Raw genomic sequence first — 22,787 nt, 5'->3', positions numbered from 1 at the left:
AAAAGAGGAAATACTTCAAAATAAAATCAAAACTAGCCATGTCTGCATTTCGGTGTATTTCTTAAATAAACGTATCTCTTTTAAAAATGAAAAACTGGGTATTTTAGAAGTAGTGATAAACGGTTTTTAATTGCAATTATAGGGTGTCAACATTAATAAGTTGACTGACTGAAAATCGAGGCATTATTACAAAATAAATAAAAAAGAAAATAAATACGTCAAGGGTAAAAAGTTGTGTCAAATGTGCTGCTTTTGTGTTTATGGAGTTTTAAACAAACTGGTACCACAACAATTAAATTTAATTGATCGATTTAATAGAATATAACATCAGTCAACATTTATTTTTAATCATATACAAATTGTTTAAATAATTAAATAAATAATTTGGTTATTGCTGTTTTTTTAAGAGTAACTGGTGATTTTCTTTGTTTTATATAATTCTAAACTGAATATCTTTGGAGTTTGGAGTGTTCTGATCAAAAAAAATTTTAAACGCCTCCTTTGACTAAACATTGATGCATATTTGTCACAATTATATTTAAAACAGTATTACAGATTGGTACAAACATTCTGCCAAATATGAAGGAAATCCATCAAACACTTTTTGAGACCTTGGCTATAATGTTTTCATGGCCATAAATGTTTAACAGTCATCTTTCTAAATATGAAGATCATTTGTAAAATATTCATTAAAATGCATTGAGAAGTTACTGAGTTCTAGACAAACAAATGGAAAAATTGAAGAATCAAATATCAGATAAAAGTAGGAACTTATTAATTTGTCAGGGTCGTTGTGCATCCTGTCTGTATTCTTCGTCAGTAACAACTCCAGAACATTAGGTGGCGCTGATGCACTTAATGTGTGCTTCCAGAACGCGCTAGGGATTGTGGGTAGTAGGACATTGCCATATCGTCCTGGCTGAAGGAGAGAATGAAGGGGATTCGCGAAATTACTCGCTTTTCAGTAAGGCGTTATTTATTTGTGTTATATATTTGTGTGTGCATATAATCACCGATATCGTTTGTTTTTCCACCTGAAAATCCAGGACGATGTCCGACAAACTAGGCGGTGGAGACCAGAGCAGTTAGCACAGAGGCTAGCAGAGTTAGCTGCATATTACTTTGCGTCACTTTTCTAAAATAGTCATATCGGTTTTAACAGCTCCATTTAAAGAGGTAAAATCATTATTGCAACCTAATCAGGATCAGCTAAAGCATTGTACTCATTGGAACTTAATATTATTTTTGAGTCTGAAATACAATTTCTGCAGGAATATTATAGTTAATTGTGTAGAGAATGTTACTTGTTATTTACCTGTAAGTACTTCTCATTTGTTTGCTTTGTGTTGAATATCGTTATTTGTTTGTCCTGTTTATTTTGTCTTGAATTTGTACATCCATAAAGCTCATTGATTTATTCGATTTATATATATATATATATATATATATATATATATATATATATTTAGTTAGTTAACAATAAGCAGAAGTGTTTCTTTTTCCAGACTGAGTAAGTTCCACATTCAGTGTAGGAATAGGTGCATGAGTATTTTGGATGGCTTCTCGGTGGAGTGGAGCAGAGGATTTTTGTAAAACTATGTGAACTTTAATGGCAGTATCTCAGAAAGCACATGAGAGACTGGAGCCTAGGTTTGAACTGTTTTCTTGCATGAAAATCCTTGTTTGTTCCACTCCACCATGAAGCTGTACAACTGATGATGCTGCAGATAAAACTTGCACTATAGTTTCTCCAGTTACAGACTCTGAAGCCTATAACTCCTTTAGAGTTGGTGTTGGTGTCTTGGAGGCTTGCCTCACTTGTCTTATTCTTGTATGGTCACTTGTAAATGTTTATTTATTCATCCCCTGACTTGTCAAAAAGAAAATTGTCTATAAAAATAGCATTTTATTCATTATGTAAGAAGTATGTTAATTTGTCCAAATGTTTATGGGCTATAAAAAATTGCGGAACTGCATATAAAAATGTCTGTGGCTGAAACATGATTCTTGTAATGTTCCAATTTCATATACTTTCTGCTTTTCCAGACAAGGCTTTTCGCGGCCCAGGCTGCTCATGCAGTGGAGTTCAATAAGGCTGCTGAACATGTTAAGTTGCAGCCGCAGGAAGTGCAGGTCAGTGATGGTGCACTCCAGCGTTCCCTATGGGCTGGCGGCTCACACTATTATGTCCATGTATGAGGAGTGATTGGGAAATTTTGAGCCTGAACCAGAAAAAGGACATGTTTCTCCAAACCAGCATTTCTTGAGAATTATGTTAAATTTTGACTCACTGGGTACAATTTGTTGTACAAGTTGGTTTCTCAGAATGCAAAAGATGGAGAACCATACCCTACTTTTTCTGGGTCAGACTCAATCACCCTTTGTATGTTGTCGAAGAATGAGGTGGGCTGTGCTGAAGGGTAGAGATGCATTGAGGGTTACCTGTTGGTAATACATGGTGACCAGGCCTACCTTTTGGTGACCTCTGCCAGGCTCATTTATGGGCAGATTAATTCTAACCATAACAACGTAGGCCTGCTTCACTCATAGGCCCGGTCAGGTAGACCTGGACCACTTGCGGGCCTGATCACAGTTCCTGATGTTGGCTAACACATGTAGCTCAAGTTGTTAGTGGAACTGAATGACAGCAGATTTTAAAGTGTTTTGAATGATAGATTTAGTTTTATGGAACTTGGGTTTTGGCTGACATGTTTTATATCAGTATATTGCCTGTCAAAGAAATGATGAATGTTTGTTTATGTCCTCCTCCAGTTCTCCAGGCTGCCCAGTGGTTTGGTGATCGCCTCACTGGAGAACTATTGCCCACTTTCCAAGATTGGAGTGTTTGTTAAGGCTGGCAGTCGTTATGAAACTCCTGATACCCCAGGAGTCACCCACCTGCTTCGGTTGGCCTCCAGCCTGGTATAGCACCCGAATACCGTTTCTTTGCTAAAGGGCCATGTGTTTTTTTTTTGTTTTTTTTTAAACAGCTCTAGTTATATTAAAAACTGTTAAAAAAATCATGGCCTCAGAGTGCTTTAGTCGCTTTTGACAGTTACATGTTACAAAAACAATGATATCATGTGCATGTCCTCTTTATTAGAAATAATACATGTACTTGACCATATTTCTTACCACTAATGTGCCAGTGATTATCTGATAGGTTGGTAGTGGTACTTGGTTGCTACTTTGATCTTATGGTGTTTTTTTGTTTGTTTGTTTTTTATAACTCCTGGCACAATGCCCTCATTTACTATCATTCACGCTTCTGAAACTAACTTTTCAAAGAAAATTTGTTTTTGGCAAGCTGCACCATCATCATGAGCTTGATTTTTAGTGTTTTAATGGTTTTAAAATGCAAACTACTCCCTCTCAATTTTTCACAGAATTGTCAATTTTCTATGTTATAGCATTTAAAAAGTACCTTTACTTCTGTGGTATAATCACAAAACTACAGCTAACTTGCCTCTGGATAAAGTATGTAATTTGGGAAGATTCTGTAGTAAATATGGTGAGTTTGCGCAGTGGGATCTTGCTGACAATGTAAAGGAGGAAACACATTCATATGTGCCAAGTTTTGAAGTTTATGCTAGATTCAAAGGAAACTCGGAATTCCCAACTTCTAAAATAAAGTGCATATCCAGAGTCCACTGAGAGCTTTGGTTTTCCCATTCACTTATTAATGCAGATTAACTAAAAACATTGTAAGTGTAACTAACATTTGTATTGACAACTGACACAGTAGACCTTTTAAAGAAGCCCACAGAACAGCAACCTATAATTTATTTTTAAAGCAACCTAATATACACACATGCACACACCCAAATGCCTAAAGTCACAAATTGCAAGCGGACTTAGCAACTGTAATGCTCACCAAATTTACCCTTCGATGATCAAACACTCCCACCCCACCCCCCGTCGTCTTTTTGCTGTATTTTAACCAATACAAGTCAAAAGCCTAAATTACAGTGCATCCGGAAAGTATTCACGGTGCTTCACTTTTTTTCACATTTTATGTTCCAGCCTTATTCCAAAATGGAGTAAATTAATTTTTCCCTTCAAAATAATAATAAAAAGGAAATCACATGTACATAAGTATTTACACCCTTTGTTCAATACTTTTTTGATGCTCCTGTGGCAGCAATTACAGCCTCAAGTTTGATGGAACATGATGCCACAAGCTTGGTGCACCTATTGTTGGGTAGTTTTGTCCATTCCTCTTTGCAGAATCTCTCAAGCTCCATCAGATTGGATGGGGAGTGTTGTTGCACAGCCATTTTCAGATCTCTCCAAAGATGGTCAGTCGGATTCAGGTCTGGGCTCTGACTGAGCCACTCAAGGACATTCACAGAGTTTTCCTGAAGCCACTCCTTTGATATCTTGGCTGTGCGCTGAGGGTCATTGTCCTGCTGAAAGATGAACCGTCGCCCCAGTCTGAGGTCAAGAGCGCTCTGGAGCAGGTTTTCATCCAGGATGTCTCTGTACGTTGCTGCGTTCATCTTTCCCTCAATCCTGACTAGTCTCCCAGTTCCTGCTGCTGAGAAACATCCCCACAGCATGATGCTGCCACCACCATGCTTCACTGTAGGGATGGTGCCTGGTTTCCTCCAAACCTGACGCCTGGTATTCACACCAAAGAGTTCAATCTTTGGTTCATCAGACCAGAGAACTTTGTTTCTCATGGTCTGAGAGTCCTTCAGGTGGCTTTTGGCAAACTTCAGGTGGGCTGCCAGGTGGCCAAATGGAAGGAGTGGCTTCTTGAGGCGCTTAGGTAGCTGACATACACTGTCAACTGTGGGACCTTATATGTAGACAGGTGTGTGCCTTTCCAAATAATGTCCAATTAACTGAATTTACCCCGGGTGGACTCCAATTAGGCTGTAGAAACATCTAAAAAAAAAAAAAAGGATGATCAGTGGAAACAGGATGCACCTGAGGTCAGTTTTGAGCTTCATGGTAAAGGCTGTGAATATTTATGTGCATGTGATTTCTTAGTTTTGTTGTTTGTAATAAATTTGTAAAAATCTAAAAAAACATTGCCATTATGGGGTATTGTGTGTAGAATTTAGAGGAAACAGATTTCATTCATTTAGGAATAAGGTTGTAACATAAAATGTGGAAAAAGTGAAGTGCTGTTAATACTTTCCAGATGCATTGTACTTCTCAAGTAGACAAAGTGAATTTTGATCATATTGGTGACTTAAAATTGTAAAGTCTTGGAACATATCAGAGGGACAGTACAGCGAAGACAGTTTGGAGACAAATTCAGAGACAAGATTGAGATGGTTTGGACATATGCAGAGGAGGGACCCAGGATGTATAGGGAGAATGAAGGATGCTGAGGATGGAGCCACCAGGCAGGAGGAGAAGAAGGAGGCCAAAGAGGAAGTTTAGGATGTGCTGAGGGAGGACATGCAGGTGGTTGGTATGACAGAGGAAGATAAAGAGGACAGGGTGAGATGGAAATGAATATATATTATTTGCAAGTCCTTGTTTTCATAATAGCTGCTTTATAAATCATTGGTAGTTGCAATATCTTTTTAAAATATTCATGAAGTCATCCTTTTTTTTTTATATTTGCTAAATCACAAGATGGAAAAAGTGTTTTCCAGATATTTGCAGCAGGATACATGTGTTCTTTGACAGCCTGGTGTTTGTTTATATTTTACTTTTCAGACGACCAAAGGAGCGTCTGCTTTCAGGATATGCCGTGGCATTGAGGCAGTGGGGGGCAGCCTGAGGTCGGTAACCTCTTTGACCTTGCAAATACCCAAAGAATGACTGAGCATTTGAACATACAGTGACTGTTTCTTCTTCTCACCACACTTATTCCTCTTCAGCGTGACTTCATCCAGAGAGAACATGATCTACACCCTTGACTGTATGAGAGATGACGTGTGAGTTTTTACAAAGCAGTGGTTCTGCACTACTTCAGAATGGGAATTTAACAAAGAAACATGCTTGCAGTAGTCCAGGAAAACACTTTGTTCCAAAGAGATGCAGTGTAATATTCTCCCAGTAGCTTTAATGAAGACACATGGGCACTGAGTCTGTTGGAGTTGATGCATACTGGATGGATGAACATTGAATGAATGAATGGATTTATTCAGCACACACACAAATCCGAAAGAACAGAAACATACCAATAATATGAATGTTATATAAACAAACCTGTGAGTCCGAAAGGGTGTGGGCAGAAGCAAAGCTTATCAACGCAACCCCTGCTAGAATGAGTCCAACAATTATAACAGTCATAACAACATATACACAAATTCACAACACACTACATATCAACACAGACATACACTTCAATATTCAATTACATTTCAATTCATGTATAAGTATGTTATGTATAAAGCGCCAAATCACAGCAAACTTGGCCCAAGTCACTCCATATTAACCCTGCCGACCCCCAGAGCAAGCACTAGGCAACTGTGGTGAGGAAAAACTCCCTCTTAGGAAGAAACCTCAAGCAGACCAGGCTCTAGGGGGTGACCCTCTGCTTGGGCCGTGCATATATACCTGTATACGTACATACATACACACACATTATATACATATATACACTTATACACACACATATACACACTCACATATATACCTATATACATACCCACTAACACATAAATAAATATACACTACATATATATATACACATACATACATTTATACCTACACATACATATACATACCCCTACACATATACACATATATATACATGCACACATATACATACATACATACATACACACACACACACGTATACATATATACACATACATACTACATATATGCGTATACATATATACACATACATACTACATATATGCGTATACATATATACACACATATATACACGTACATATACATACATATTGACTGATTGATCATTTATTTTGAGTTTTACAAAATAAGCATTTCTTTGACATCTACATTTACCCACATTGGGTTGAAAAGAACAGGAGATACAAACATACACGCATACATACCCGCGCACTTAACCCGAAAAGGGGTGGGATGAAGACAAACTTATTTAATCCCACCCCCAAATACCCATACGTTATTACGACTACCGAGTGTGACCAATATTCCTTTTTTATTACTATGTAATTGATATCATATATTAGTGATGAGTATCTATAATAATAATAATAATGATGATGATAAAAACAATTCCCACCATACTAGACAGTAATAATGACAATAATTATTGTCAATCAAAACATTTTATTTATTTATTTTTTTTAATTTCTATTATTATTATTACTACCTTTTTTTTTAATTGCTATTGATATTGCTGGTGTCATTCCTTAAGCCATTTTCATATGTCAATAAATTCCCCACATTTACTCAGAAAATGACTATTTAAAAGGACTATTCTTGTGTGTGTTGATGGTAATTCTCTCTCTCTCTCTCTCTCTCTCTCTCTCTCTCTCTCTCTCTCTCTCTCTCTCTCTCTCTCTCTCTCTCTCTCTCTCTCTCTCTCTCTCTCTCTCTCTCTCTCTCTCTCTCTCTCTCTCTCTCTCTCTCTCTCTCTCTCTCTCTCTCTCTCTCTCTCTCTCTATATATATATATATATATATATATATATATATATATATATATATATATATATATATATATATACACACTCAACAAAAATATAAATGCAACACTTTTGGTTTTGCTCCCATTTTGTATGAGATGAACTCAAAGATCTAAAACTTTTTCCACATACGCAATATCACCATTTCCCTCAAATATTGTTCACAAACCAGTCGAAATCTGTGATAGTGAGCACTTCTCCTTTGCTGAGATAATCCATCCCACCTCACAGGTGTGCCATATCAAGATGCTGATTAGACACCATGATTAGTGCACAGGTGTGCCTTAGACTGTCCACAATAAAAGGCCACTCTGAAAGGTGCAGTTTTGTTTTATTGGGGGGGATACCAGTCAGTATCTGGTGTGACCACCATTTGCCTCATGCAGTGCAACACATCTCCTTCGCATCATCCGTGAAGAGAACACCTCTCCAACGTGCCAAACGCCAGCAAATGTGAGCATTTGCCCACTCAAGTCGGTTACGACGACGAACTGGAGTCAGGTCGAAACCCCGATGAGGACGACGAGCATGCAGATGAGCTTCCCTGAGACGGTTTCTGACAGTTTGTGCAGAAATTCTTTGGTTATGCAAACCGACTGTTCCAGCAGCTGTCCGAGTGGCTGGTCTCAGACGATCTTGGAGGTGAACATGCTGGATGTGGAGGTCCTGGGCTGGTGTGGTTACACGTGGTCTGCGGTTGTGAGGCTGGTTGGATGTACTGCCAAATTCTCTGAAACGCCTTTGGAGACGGCTTATGGTAGAGACATGAACATTCAATACACGAGCAACAGCTCTGGTTGACATTCCTGCTGTCAGCATGCCAACTGCATGCTCCCTCAAATCTTGCGACATCTGTGGCATTGTGCTGTGTGATAAAACTGCACCTTTCAGAGTGGCCTTTTATTGTGGGCAGTCTAAGACACACCTCTGCACTAATCATGGTGTCTAATCAGCATCTTGATATGGCACACCTGAGAGGTGGGATGGATTATCTCAGCAAAGGAGAAGTGCTCACTATCACAGATTTAGACTGGTTTGTGAACAATATTTGAGGGAAATGGTGATATTGTATATGTGGAAAAAGTTTTAGATCTTTGAGTTCATCTCATACAAAATGGGAGCAAAACCAAAAGTGTTGCGTTTACATTTTTGTTGAGTGTATATATATATATATATATATATATATATATATATATATATATATATATATATATATACAATTATGCTACATTCATTTTATTAATTTAATTACCTTAACTTTTTTTATTAATTTATCATTATTATTTATTATTATTATTTTCTTTCTTTTTTTTCCCCTTCCCCTCCTTCCCCATTTGTCATGTGTGTGATGCATTAAAAGATGCAAAGTATTTTGTAAACCTGCTGCCAGAGAGGGGTCGCCCCCTGACACAGGTCCACCCTTTGCTGAATGTCCTAGGCTCTTAGAGATTGCTTGACATAAATGTGTGGTTGTCATTACAAGATAGTTGCATGTTTGGAGACAGCAAACATTACAGATAGTTACTGGCCTACAAATGGGAATTGGTGAGATTTTATTGATACCGATGCCATCATCGACACTGATTATCTGCCTGATTCTTTAGTAATTCCCTTACTGATTCCTGATCAGTTTTCTTTCTTTGAAAAATCAAGAACTACACAGGTTTTCAGCATCAATGCAGCTGTTTTCCTTTTTGCTAGATACACAGTTTGGCATGAGCTTTTGCAACACCGAACTGTCAGAAAAAACATGGCGCCACTGATAAACACAACAAGCAATGTCTTCATTATACAATATCCCATGGGTTTGGAATTCTTGATTCCATTCCCGATATTTAAGAGATGATTGATGAGCAGGATGACAGCACATATGCACAGGTTAACTTCTCTTTCTTTATTGTTTGTTGGTCTGCAGCGACACATTGATGGAATATTTGATCAATGTGACGACGGCCCAAGAGTTCCGACCATGGGAAGTGTTAGACCTCACGCCAAGAGTGAATACAGACAAGGCTGTGGCTGCACACAGCACTCAGACAGGTAAATCTTAGTTTCCATGTCAACAGGTGCTCAAACACACTAACTGTTTATTTGGACCTTATTTGACAACTTGTTTTACATAAGACTTGCCTTCAAACATTTGCGTAGGTTGATGACTAAGTAGTTTGTAGTCCAACTTATGAGCAAGAGAACGGAACACTTGCTTGACTAGAAATATCAGCTTCACTTATTACATTGTCAGTTAAAGTTCACTTAGATCTGCCCTACATCCTGGATTGCAACCACCCTGGCAGGCTGCTGGTCTGTCTGCACCTGTCAAAAGTAGCCATCTACTTCTGTGGCAGTCAGATGATACATGGGCACCCCCTTGGATTTTTCCAGTTGCAGGGGACCACAACACCAAGGCACCTGCATGCTGGATCATACCAAGAGACACGTGTCACATGCCCATTATGTTGAAGCTGGCATTCACTCATGGTGCAAGTAGTACAGCCTTTCTAAGTTTCCCTAAGTAATGGTTTGTTTAACACAAAGGATCCTCCAGAGACACCAAATACAGATACCAAAGACATTCACTTGTCACCTTAGGTCACTATTTAGTGTCCAAGTCTCACAACCATCCACTAAGACCACGACCCTAAAGATCCTCTTTCTCCTGCAAACAGATGGACATTGCCAAACACATCTGTCCAGTGACCTCATGACGAGGGTTGTCATGATACCAGAATTTCAAATTCAATATCGATACCCAAGAAAATGCTCTTATCGTTTTCAATATCACTGGGTGAAAAATTACAAAAAGTTGAGGCATATTTTAATCAAGTTTAGGACAGTACAAACAATAACATCTCTGATATGACTATTTTTAAGTTGTCTGATGTAGTGCCAAGCAGAAGCATAGTAACCTAACTGTTCTGATAGGACAAATATTTTGTAGTATAGTTTAAATACGGTCGTGGTCAGATTTACAGACACATCTGTATTTTAAGTGCACATTTTAAAATATATTTAGAAATAGATGCAAACAAACCCATTTTGTGTTGTGAAAATATTTAAAATGTCCTAAATTCATAGAAAAGAAACAAAACAAAATGCTTTTATAAAGTGAAATAAAAAGTATAGATATAAAACGTATGACACTCTTTGATGAATTTACAGTAAAGCATCACTTTTGACAACAGATTTTTCTATTGCACAACTCAGGGCACGGATACGTTAATTTACATCAATCATTAAGAAAGGCATACTCGTATGGTTTGGTACTGCATGGTAAATTTGTCTGGAGTAGCCAATTCTCAGAAACTGACTGTCCACGAATGAGACAAGTGAAGGAAGCCACCAAAACACCTCTAGCAACTCTGAAAGAGTTATGCATTTCTATGGTTGTGATTGGAGAATCTAAACATAATGCAACTTGATGGTTGCATCACCAGTCACAACTTCATGGTGGAGTAGCAAAGAGAAGGATTTTTATACAAGGAAACTGAGTCTTCCATGTGCCTTCTGGCAAACTGTAGCTAAAAATGTCATGTTTCTTTTAAGAAAGTCCTTCTATTTGCCAGACCTGAACAGAGTAGGCGTCAGTACAGTATAGTCAGGAAACTGAAGTACACTCAACAAAAATATAAACGCAACACTTTTGGTTTTGCTCCCATTTTGTATGAGATGAACTCAAAGATCTAAAACTTTTTCCACATACACAATATCACCATTTCCCTCAAATATTGTTCACAAACCAGTCTAAATCTGTGATAGTGAGCACTTCTCCTTTGCTGAGATAATCCATCCCACCTCACAGGTGTGCCATATCAAGATGCTGATTAGACACCATGATTAGTGCACAGGTGTGCCTTAGACTGCCCACAATAAAAGGCCACTCTGAAAGGTGCAGTTTTATCACACAGCACAATGCCACAGATGTTGCAAGATTTGAGGGAGCGTGCAATTGGCATGCTGACAGCAGGAATGTCAACCAGAGCTGTTGCTCGTGTATTGAATGTTCATTTCTCTACCATAAGCCGTCTCCAAAGGCATTTCAGAGAATTTGGCAGTACATCCAACCAGCCTCACAAGCGCAGACCACGTGTAACCACACCAGCCCAGGACCTCCACATCCAGCATGTTCACCTCCAAGATCGTCTGAGACCAGCCACTCGGACAGCTGCTGAAACAATCGGTTTGCATAACCAAAGAATTTCTGCACAAACTCAATCAATCAATCAATCAATTTTTTTTATATAGCGCCAAATCACAACAAACAGTTGCCCCAAGGCGCTTTATATTGTAAGGCAAGGCCATACAATAATTATGTAAAACCCCAACGGTCAAAACGACCCCCTGTGAGCAAGCACTTGGCTACAGTGGGAAGGAAAAACTCCCTTTTAACAGGAAGAAACCTCCAGCAGAACCAGGCTCAGGGAGGGGCAGTCTTCTGCTGGGACTGGTTGGGGCTGAGGGAGAGAACCAGGAAAAAGACATGCTGTGGAGGGGAGCAGAGATCGATCACTAATGATTAAATGCAGAGTGGTGCATACAGAGCAAAAAGAAAAAGAAACAGTGCATCATGGGAACCCCCCAGCAGTCTACGTCTATAGCAGCATAACTAAGGGATGGTTCAGGGTCACCTGATCCAGCCCTAACTATAAGCTTTAGCAAAAGGAAAGTTTTAAGCCTAATCTTAAAAGTAGAGAGGGTGTCTGTCTCCCTGATCTGAATTGGGAGCTGGTTCCACAGGAGAGGAGCCTGAAAGCTGAAGGCTCTGCCTCCCATTCTACTCTTACAAACCCTAGGAACTACAAGTAAGCCTGCAGTCTGAGAGCGAAGCGCTCTATTGGGGTAATATGGTACTACGAGGTCCCTAAGATAAGATGGGACCTGATTATTCAAAACCTTATAAGTAAGAAGAAGAATTTTAAATTCTATTCTAGAATTAACAGGAAGCCAATGAAGAGAGGCCAATATGGGTGAGATATGCTCTCTCCTTCTAGTCCCCGTCAGTACTCTAGCTGCAGCATTTTGAATTAACTGAAGGCTTTTTAGGGAACTTTTAGGACAACCTGATAATAATGAATTACAATAGTCCAGCCTAGAGGAAATAAATGCATGAATTAGTTTTTCAGCATCACTCTGAGACAAGACCTTTCTGATTTTAGAGATATTGCGTAAATGCAAAAAAGCAGTCCTACATATTTGTTTAATATGCACTTTGAATGACATATCCTGATCAAAAATGACTCCAAGATTTCTCACAGTATTACTAGAGGTCAGGGTAATGCCATCCAGAGTAAGGATCTGGTTAGACACCATGTTTCTAAGATTTGTAGGGCCAAGTACAATAACTTCAGTTTTATCTGAGTTTAAAAGCAGGAAATTAGAGGTCATCCATGTCTTTATGTCTGTAAGACAATCCTGTAGTTTAGCTAATTGGTGTGTGTCCTCTGGCTTCATGGATAGATAAAGCTGGGTATCATCTGCGTAACAATGAAAATTTAAGCAATACCGTCTAATAATACTGCCTAAGGGAAGCATGTATAAAGTGAATAAAATTGGTCCTAGCACAGAACCTTGTGGAACTCCATAATTAACTTTAGTCTGTGAAGAAGATTCCCCATTTACATGAACAAATTGTAATCTATTAGACAAATATGATTCAAACCACCGCAGCGCAGTGCCTTTAATACCTATGGCATGCTCTAATCTCTGTAATAAAATTTTATGGTCAACAGTATCAAAAGCAGCACTGAGATCTAACAGAACAAGCACAGAGATGAGTCCACTGTCCGAGGCCATAAGAAGATCATTTGTAACCTTCACTAATGCTGTTTCTGTACTATGATGAATTCTAAAACCTGACTGAAACTCTTCAAATAGACCATTCCTCTGCAGATGATCAGTTAGCTGTTTTACAACTACCCTTTCAAGAATTTTTGAGAGAAAAGGAAGGTTGGAGATTGGCCTATAATTAGCTAAGATAGCTGGGTCAAGTGATGGCTTTTTAAGTAATGGTTTAATTACTGCCACCTTAAAAGCCTGTGGTACATAGCCAACTAACAAAGATAGATTGATCATATTTAAGATCGAAGCATTAAATAATGGTAGGGCTTCCTTGAGCAGCCTGGTAGGAATGGGGTCTAATAAACATGTTGATGGTTTGGATGAAGTAACTAATGAGAATAACTCAGACAGAACAATCGGAGAGAAAGAGTCTAACCAAATACCGGCATCACTGAAAGCAGCCAAAGATAACGATACGTCTTTGGGATGGTTATGAGTAATTTTTTCTCTAATAGTTAAAATTTTGTTAGCAAAGAAAGTCATGAAGTCATTACTAGTTAAAGTTAATGGAATACTCAGCTCAATAGAGCTCTGACTCTTTGTCAGCCTGGCTACAGTGCTGAAAAGAAACCTGGGGTTGTTCTTATTTTCTTCAATTAGTGATGAGTAGAAAGATGTCCTAGCTTTACGAAGGGCTTTTTTATAGAGCAACAGACTCTTTTTCCAGGCTAAGTGAAGATCTTCTAAATTAGTGAGACGCCATTTCCTCTCCAACTTACGGGTTATCTGCTTTAAGCTACGAGTTTGTGAGTTATACCACGGAGTCAGACACTTCTGATTTAAAGCTCTCTTTTTCAGAGGAGCTACAGCATCCAAAGTTGTCTTCAATGAGGATGTAAAACTATTGACGAGATACTCTATCTCCCTTACAGAGTTTAGGTAGCTACTCTGCACTGTGTTGGTATATGGCATTAGAGAACATAAAGAAGGAATCATATCCTTAAACCTAGTTACAGCGCTTTCTGAAAGACTTCTAGTGTAATGAAACTTATTCCCCACTGCTGGGTAGTCCATCAGAGTAAATGTAAATGTTATTAAGAAATGATCAGACAGAAGGGAGTTATCAGGGAATACTGTTAAGTCTTCTATTTCCATACCATAAGTCAGAACAAGATCTAAGATATGATTAAAGTGGTGGGTGGACTCATTTACTTTTTGAGCAAAGCCAATAGAGTCTAATAATAGATTAAATGCAGTGTTGAGGCTGTCATTCTCAGCATCTGTGTGGATGTTAAAATCGCCCACTATAATTATCTTATCTGAGCTAAGCACTAAGTCAGACAAAAGGTCTGAAAATTCACAGAGAAACTCACAGTAACGACCAGGTGGACGATAGATAATAACAAATAAAACTGGTTTTTGGGACTTCCAATTTGGATGGACAAGACTAAGAGACAAGCTTTCAAATGAATTAAAGCTCTGTCTGGGTTTTGGATTAATTAATAAGCTGGAATGGAAGATTGCTGCTAATCCTCCACCCCGGCCCGTGCTACGAGCATTCTGACAGTTAGTGTGACTCGGGGGTGTTGACTCATTTAAACTAACATATTCATCCTGCTGTAACCAGGTTTCTGTTAGGCAGAATAAATCAATATGTTGATCAATTATTATATCATTTACCAACAGGGACTTAGAAGAGAGAGACCTAATGTTTAATAGACCACATTTAACTGTTTTAGTCTGTGGTGCAGTTGAAGGTGCTATATTATTTTTTCTTTTTGAATTTTTATGCTTAAATAGATTTTTGCTGGTTATTGGTAGTCTGGGAGCAGGCACCGTCTCTACGGGGATGGGGTAATGAGGGGATGGCAGGGGGAGAGAAGCTGCAGAGAGGTGTGTAAGACTACAACTCTGCTTCCTGGTCCCAACCCTGGATAGTCACGGTTTGGAGGATTTAAGAAAATTGGCCAGATTTCTAGAAATGAGAGCTGCTCCATCCAAAGTGGGATGGCTGCCGTCTCTCCTAACAAGACCAGGTTTTCCCCAGAAGCTTTGCCAATTATCTATGAAGCCCACCTCATTTTTTGGACACCACTCAGACAGCCAGCAATTCAAGGAGAACATGCGGCTAAACATGTCACTCCCGGTCTGATTGGGGAGGGGCCCAGAGAAAACTACAGAGTCCGACATTGTTTTTGCAAAGTTACACACCGATTCAATGTTAATTTTAGTGACCTCCGATTGGCGTAACCGGGTGTCATTACTGCCGACGTGAATTACAATCTTACCAAATTTACGCTTAGCCTTAGCCAGCAGTTTCAAATTTCCTTCAATGTCGCCTGCTCTGGCCCCCGGAAGACAATTGACTATGGTTGCTGGTGTCGCTAACTTCACATTTCTCAAAACAGAGTCGCCAATAACCAGAGTTTGATCCTCGGCGGGTGTATCGTCGAGTGGGGAAAAACGGTTAAAGATGTGAACGGGTTGGCGGTGTACACGGGGCTTCTGTTTAGGGCTACGCTTCCTCCTCACAGTCACCCAGTCGGCCTGCTTTCCCGGCTGCTCGGGATCTGCCAGGGGGGAACTAACGGCGGCTAAGCTACCTTGGTCCGCACCGACTACAGGGGCCTTGCTAGCTGTAGAATTTTCCACGGTGCGGAGCCGAGTCTCCAATTCGCCCAGCCTGGCCTCCAAAGCTACGAATAAGCTACACTTATTACAAGTACCATTACTGCTAAAGGAGGCCGAGGAATAACTAAACATTTCACACCCAGAGCAGAAAAGTGCGGGAGAGACAGGAGAAGCCGCCATGCTAAATCGGCTAAGAGCTAGTAGCTACGCTAAGCTAGGGGATTCCTAAAAACACGCAAAGCGAATAATGTGTAAATAATTTAGAGGTGATTCAGCAGAAGGAGTGCTTTAGTTAAGGCACGTAAAGATTACACTGGGAAACAAATCGTAATCTAGATAACTAGATCAATCTAACTGCGCAGATCAAACAGCTAACAGATACAGAAAAACACCGCTGTGCTCCGGAACAAGAAGTGATACAATACCGCAGTGAGAGCCGACCACCAGTAGAGTCAAGTAAAAAAGTAAAAAAAAAAAAAAATAAAAAGGTAAAAAAGTAAAAAAGTCTTGAAAAAGACTATTAGTTCAAAGTCCAAAGCAGCAGGTAGCAGTCTCTGTGTAAACAGTCCCAACAGAGAGCCAAAATTAACAGATACAGCAAAACACCGCTGTGCTCCGGAACAGGAAGTGATACAATACCGCAGTGAGAGCCAAACTCCAAACTGTCAGAAACTGTCTCAGGGAAGCTCATCTGCATGCTTGTCGTCCTCATCGGGGTCTCGACCTGACTCCAGTTCGTCGTTGTAACTGACTTGAGTGGGTAAATGCTCACATTCGCTGGCGTTTGGCACGTTGGAGAGGTGTTCTCTTCATGGATGAATCCCGGTTCACACTGTTCAGGGCAGATGGCAAACAGCGTGTGTGGCGTCGTGTGGGTGAGCGGTTTTCTGATGTCAATGTTGTAGATCGAGTGGCCCATGGTGGCGGTGGGGTTATGGTATGGGCAGGCATCTGTTATGGACGAAGAACACAGGTGCATTTTAATGATGGCATTTTGAATGCACAGAGATACCGTGACGAGATCCTGAGGCCCATTGTTGTGCCATACATCCAAGAACATCACCTCATGTTGCAGCAGGATAATGCACGGCCCCATGTTGCAAGGATCTGTACACAATTCTTGGAAGCTGAAAATGTCCCAGTTCTTGTATGGCCGGCATACTCACCGGACATGTCACCCGTTGAGCATGTTTGGGATGCTCTGGACCGGCGTATACGACAGCGTGTACCAGTTCCTGCCAATATCCAGCAACTTCGCACAGCCATTGAAGAGGAGTGAACCAACATTCCACAGGCCACAATTGGCAACCTGATCAACTCTATGCGAAGGAGATGTGTTGCACTGCATGAGGCAAATGGTGGTCACACCAGATACTGACTGGTATCCCCCCCCAATAAAACAAAACTGCACCTTTCAGAGTGGCCTTTTATTGTGGGCAGTCTAAGGCACACATGTGCACTAATCATGGTGTCTAATCAGCATCTTGATATGGCACACCTGTGAGGTGGGATGGATTATCTCAGCAAAGGAGAAGTGCTCACTATCACAGATTTAGACTGGTTTGTGAACAATATTTGAGGGAAATGGTGATATTGTGTATGTGGAAAAGGTTTTAGATCTTTGAGTTCATCTCATACAAAATGGGAGCAAAACCAAAAGTGTTGCGTTTATATTTTTGTTAGTGTAGTTATCGCTGTTTGCACAACATGGTTATAATTTAATATCTTCTCTGTCTGTCTTTGCAGAAATGATTGAGCTTCTACATGAAACGGCCTACAAGAACGCCCTCTGCAACTCCTTGTACTGTCCAGACCACATGGTTGGCAAAATCCTGCCTGAACATGTGAGTATTTCTCAGGGTATCAGCTAATAACACTCAAGGTGTTCTTTTATTCACTAAAACCCTTCTTTCCTTTATTTATGTCTGTTCACAGCTGCACGAGTTTGTTCAGAATAATTTCACAAGTGCACGAATGGCTCTGGTTGGTCTTGGTAAGAATCTTTACATCATGTGATGTAATAATGGTTTTAATGTGTTAGTAATGTTGTAGTGTTACGTTCACCCACATACACACTGATGCCGTGTTGCCATGCAACCTTTTAACATTTCCCCGTGTTCTGTTATATGATGCCACTGACAGTAAATGGAAATCGGTGATAAAGTAACGTAACAAATGATGCCTGAAACAATGAAAGAATCATTTTTTTCAGTCTGAGATGTTTCTTTCATCCAGGTGTGGAACACGATGTGCTGAAGCAAGTTGGTGAGAAATTTCTCAACATCCGAGGTGGGAGCGGCACCATGGGGGCTAAGGCCATGTATCGCGGAGGTGAGCCAAACAGAACGGAGATACGTTATCTGGACAAGTTACTAAACTGTCCATTGACCTTGCACCAGTTTTTGGAAGCCTCATCAAGATTGTGTCCATGTGGTCTTTATTCCCTCTGTAGGTGAGAGTCGCGTGTCTACCGGCAGCAGTCTGGTCCATGCAGCGGTGGTGGCTGAGGCGGCGGCATCAGGCGCCAGTGATGCTCTGGCCTTCAGTGTGCTGCAGCATTTGCTCGGAGCTGGTCCACACATCAAGAGAGGCGGCACCACGAGCAAACTCTTCCCAGCAGTTGCCAAGGCAACGGCTGACCCCTTTGATGTGAGCAGTTGACTGCTTGTAGAATTTAGTGTTCATGTACAATGGTTTATCGGGGGTGGGGGGGTGGGGGGGGCTTTTTAACTTAGTTAAAGCCCATGCAGATCCTTGCATAATTATGAACTGTGCCACAGGTTAGTGTTTGCAAGTTGCAGTATTAGATGTAAATGAATAAATGACAGCACACGATGATTCAGAATTTACTAAAGCAACTCTTACAAATTGCAGTTTGGAGGTGAATTTTCATGAGCATCACTTTGGCACAACTTGTGGGGACGGTGGGCGTGCTGCCTTGCAAAAATCAGCAAAACTCGAGGGAAGATCCCTTAAACTCATGCCAGTTTTGAAAATGATCTGGGTTCTCTGCTGCTCAGTCAGACTCTCGGCTGCATTGCGTTCAGCTTTTGTTAGCACGTCTATTTCCAATATTCACATCGGGTACAGACAAAAACAGCACAGGATAACAGGTGCTGAGGATGGAGTGTGTGCCACGCCTTTTCTGTACCATTTTGAGCTGAGTGCAGTTGTTGGTGTGGTGGCTTGGAAAAACAAACAAAAAAATGAGAACACTGCACGTGTAGAACGCAAACCTTCGCCAGCACTAGTTTCCAATTCCACAAATTTCTACCTTGGATGAAATTTTCATGGTCAAAGTCCTGTTAGATGTGGCTTTTTCTAAGATAAAATATAATACAAAATATAGATCAAAATGGCTTTTCAATGTTAAATATCCGCTAAATCTGCAATGCAGATCAAATGCTGATCAAACTTAGTCTGTTCATTGAGAGTGCCAGTTTGCACCTCAGTATCACAAATGAGAGTGATTGAGGCGCTTTTGATTGAGATATAATGCAAACTGTACATCAAATGGGATTATCAATATTAAATTCAAATGTCCACAAAATCCCCAATCTGGATCAGATCCGGATCAAACTTGTCAGGCGATATTGAGTTCCAGTCTGCACCTCAATTTCAAATATGAGTGTGATTGGGGCACGTATGATAAAATGTAAAATATACATTAAATGGGGATTTTAATGTTAAATTTAAATGGCCAGAAAAATTTGTAATCTGGATTAGATCCGGTGTTGTAGATCGAACAGTCCCTCCCCCCCAAAAAATCGGTCCACCCTGCCTTCACTGTGCATGCATCATTAGCCACGGTTCACGAATTATCACCTCATTTCTGCTTCAAACTGCACTCCAGTCATCATCTGTCTCAGCGACAGATATCTGAAGCTTTTGTACAACAATCATTTCCACATAAATTCAGCATTATTTCATCATAAAAGGCGGAGGAAGTGATCAGAGCGCCACGGCTACACAAGCTGCTAGCTAATGCATTTACGGCGTGTCGGTCTTTTTAAACCATCACCAAGTATCACCTCATTTGCTGCTTAAAACGGCCTTGTTTCTGCTTAAAACTGACTTTAGAATGATTTAATAGGATTTACCTTGTCATCTGATGGTTAATAATCCCATTAATCCATTTGATTGCTTTGGGTGAAGCGACTCTGTCTCAGAGCTCCGAAAATGATGCATGGGCAGTGGAGACAGGGCGGACCAATTTTTAGGGGCAGACCGTTCGGTCTGTATCACTGGACCGAACTCTTGTCAGTCGATAAAGGATACTATCCTACATAATGCTGTCAAATATGAAAGAAATTTGATTATTTTTTTACGGCGTTATGAGTTTTTAAAAATTTGTTCAATGTTAAAGGATAGGGATTTTTTTTAATTTACCAAGATTTTTCCTGGCTTTGACCTTTGACCTTGAAAATTGAATCAGTTCTTCCCTATCATGAATCATCAGTAAAAAGTTCATAATGATATATGAAAAATTGCGTGCTGCAGGTTGTCAGACAAACAAATGGATGAAAACATAGCCTCTGCCCAACTTTGTTGGTGGAGGTAAAAAAAAAAAAAAAAAAGCTTCCTCACTTTTTCAAAAAAGTGTGTTTGCCCAAGTGGACTCGGTGCGAAACGCGGCCAGATGGGAAATGCTTCAGGGCAATTGGGCAAGGTGTGCCAATTTGGGACCAACCTCAGCTTTACTTATGACAAGGTGGTCTAGTTTTGGCAGGTTTTAACTGCTTCAAGAAAATATTCTTCAGCAAACTCTTGTACTATGCTGGTCGCGTTGTGCTTGTAGTTTTCTCAGTTTGTTCTGTAGCTATGGTTCGGATATCAAATCCGATGTAGTCTGCTGTAGCTGTGCCGGGAATGCTGCACATCCAGATGTCTGGTGCTACAGTTAAACCTCAAAATGGGAAGAAGAAGAAAGACAGATTAGTCCAGGAAGACTAAGAGGTGAGATAAAGTAGTATTTGTGCACCTGTAAAACATTTTCCTTTTTCTGTAATTATTCCTGTACAGGTTACTGCTTTCAATGTAAGCTACTCTGATTCTGGGCTGTTTGGCATCTATACTATTTGTCAGGCTGCTGCTGCTGGTGATGTGAGTATCTCTTACCTAGACGCCTCATCTTCTTTTGGGGGGGGGGTGGAAAGAGAGCCTTCTCCATGTGACATCTTGGCTCTGTTGTATTTCCAGGTGATCAAAGCTGCTCTTGGCCAAGTGAAGTCAATTTCTGATGGTGGAGTCACAGCTACCGACTTGACTCAGGCCAAGTAAGAAATACTCAAACTATGATACGGGTTTTTTGCAGTTTAGGTAAGACTGGCCGATGAGTGCCCAAAAAAACTGAATAAGCTTACTCATGACGTGACATTCAGCATTTTACCGGCACCTGTAGACACTCCAAATAGCGCAAGTAGTACTCTTGATTTGTGTCAGGAAGGGCATCCGACATGAAATCCTGGACCAAATCAGCATCTATGGATCTGCTGTGGCAGCCACAAGCAAAAACACGAGCATCCGAAGGAAAAAAAAAAAGATGAATGACCCCAGAAGTGCTAGCATTAATGCGTCAGGTGGCTGAAGAATAGATGCAGATTTCCATCGGCATCACAAGCTAAAAGGAATTGGCAAGAAATATTCTGGATCTTTAATGGAGATGGTTGAGATGATTGCCTGAACTGCTAAACATTTTTTCTTGACTGTTGACTTACAAATTTGTTGTTCCCCTGCAGGATCCAGCTGAAGAATCACTACCTGATGTCTTTGGAGACGCCGGATAGTTTGCTGGAGGAGATGGGCACTCAGGCTTTGGGTGATGGACTCTACCACACTCCTGAGGAAACCTCTAAAAACATTGACAACGTGTCCTTAAATGATGTTGCCAACGTAAGACATTTGATTCCATTAGTGTTTTGTGTGTTGAACACAGATGGACGTGTATGTGTAAAGAACTGTTGAGGAACTTAGTTCAGTAGTGGGATTATGATTGTAGGGTTCTAATCAATCTTTTGTATTTAAGAGTTCTTCTCTTTTCCTGTTGTGTATTTACAGGCTGCAAAGAAGTTTGTGTCTGGTAAGAAGACTATGGTGTCCGTCGGCAGCCTCACGAAAACACCTTTCATCGATGAGATCTAATATCTTCTGTCAAATCACCTTCTGTAACAACAAAATAGAAATTTTCTTTTTGACAAAAAATATATAGGGCCATTGCCTTTTATAAAGTGGTTTGTCTGACTGATATCTAAACACTGTTGGGTATTTATCAGCATTCTAAGTCTTTTCAGATAATGTTGCCAGAGTGCATCACATGGTTGTGCTTCGTTCATGTGTCCACATTATCTGTAAAACTGATGTAAAATAATGAATAAATTTCATCTACATTGCAGAGTTGTGACTGTTCCATTGTGAGAGAAGAGTAGAGTAGAATGCTTGAATCTGTAAAGGAAGGAAAGGTCAGATCGCCCCCTGTCTTCCATCTGGTGTAATGCAGCATGCACAGCAGACGTCTTTGCTAGTTTACACCATTTCCACATGCACGTGCTCATGTGTCTCTGGAACGGGTGCAGTTGACATGCTGCTCTCCCAAGATCAGCACATCTCAGGAAGCCTTACTTACACAAGCCAGTTATGAACCGGTTCAAAATTTTCTGGAGCTTGGCCAGACTCTCGTCCTCTCTGCAATCGGTTTGGTGCAGGCTCACTGCACATCAGCCTCCACTTTTCATGCTGAGCACAGAAAGTATCACTCGATGTCAGGAGTTCAAGACAGTGTGTGCATCGCACCTTTCCT

At 40.3% G+C, this 22,787-nt stretch overlaps 1 protein-coding gene across 1 annotated transcript; it reads left to right on the top strand.

Moving 5' to 3' along the window:
* Positions 1-851: 851 nt before the first annotated feature.
* LOC117530756 (cytochrome b-c1 complex subunit 2, mitochondrial) lies at positions 852-22,379 on the top strand. Its single transcript, XM_034193675.1, has 14 exons — positions 852-964; positions 2,047-2,133; positions 2,773-2,922; positions 5,677-5,741; positions 5,841-5,897; positions 9,501-9,625; positions 17,738-17,835; positions 17,927-17,984; positions 18,227-18,322; positions 18,444-18,640; positions 21,014-21,094; positions 21,191-21,267; positions 21,730-21,883; positions 22,049-22,379. The coding sequence occupies exons 1-14, from the start codon at positions 932-934 to the stop codon at positions 22,130-22,132; spliced, it is 1,362 nt and encodes a 453-aa protein (XP_034049566.1). The 5' UTR covers positions 852-931; the 3' UTR covers positions 22,133-22,379.
* The last annotated feature ends 408 nt before the right edge of the window (positions 22,380-22,787 follow it).

Source organism: Thalassophryne amazonica, chromosome 18 (genome assembly GCF_902500255.1).
Source record: "Thalassophryne amazonica chromosome 18, fThaAma1.1, whole genome shotgun sequence".
Taxonomy (NCBI): Eukaryota; Metazoa; Chordata; class Actinopteri; order Batrachoidiformes; family Batrachoididae; genus Thalassophryne; species Thalassophryne amazonica.
This window is presented reverse-complemented; position numbering and strand designations above follow the sequence as displayed.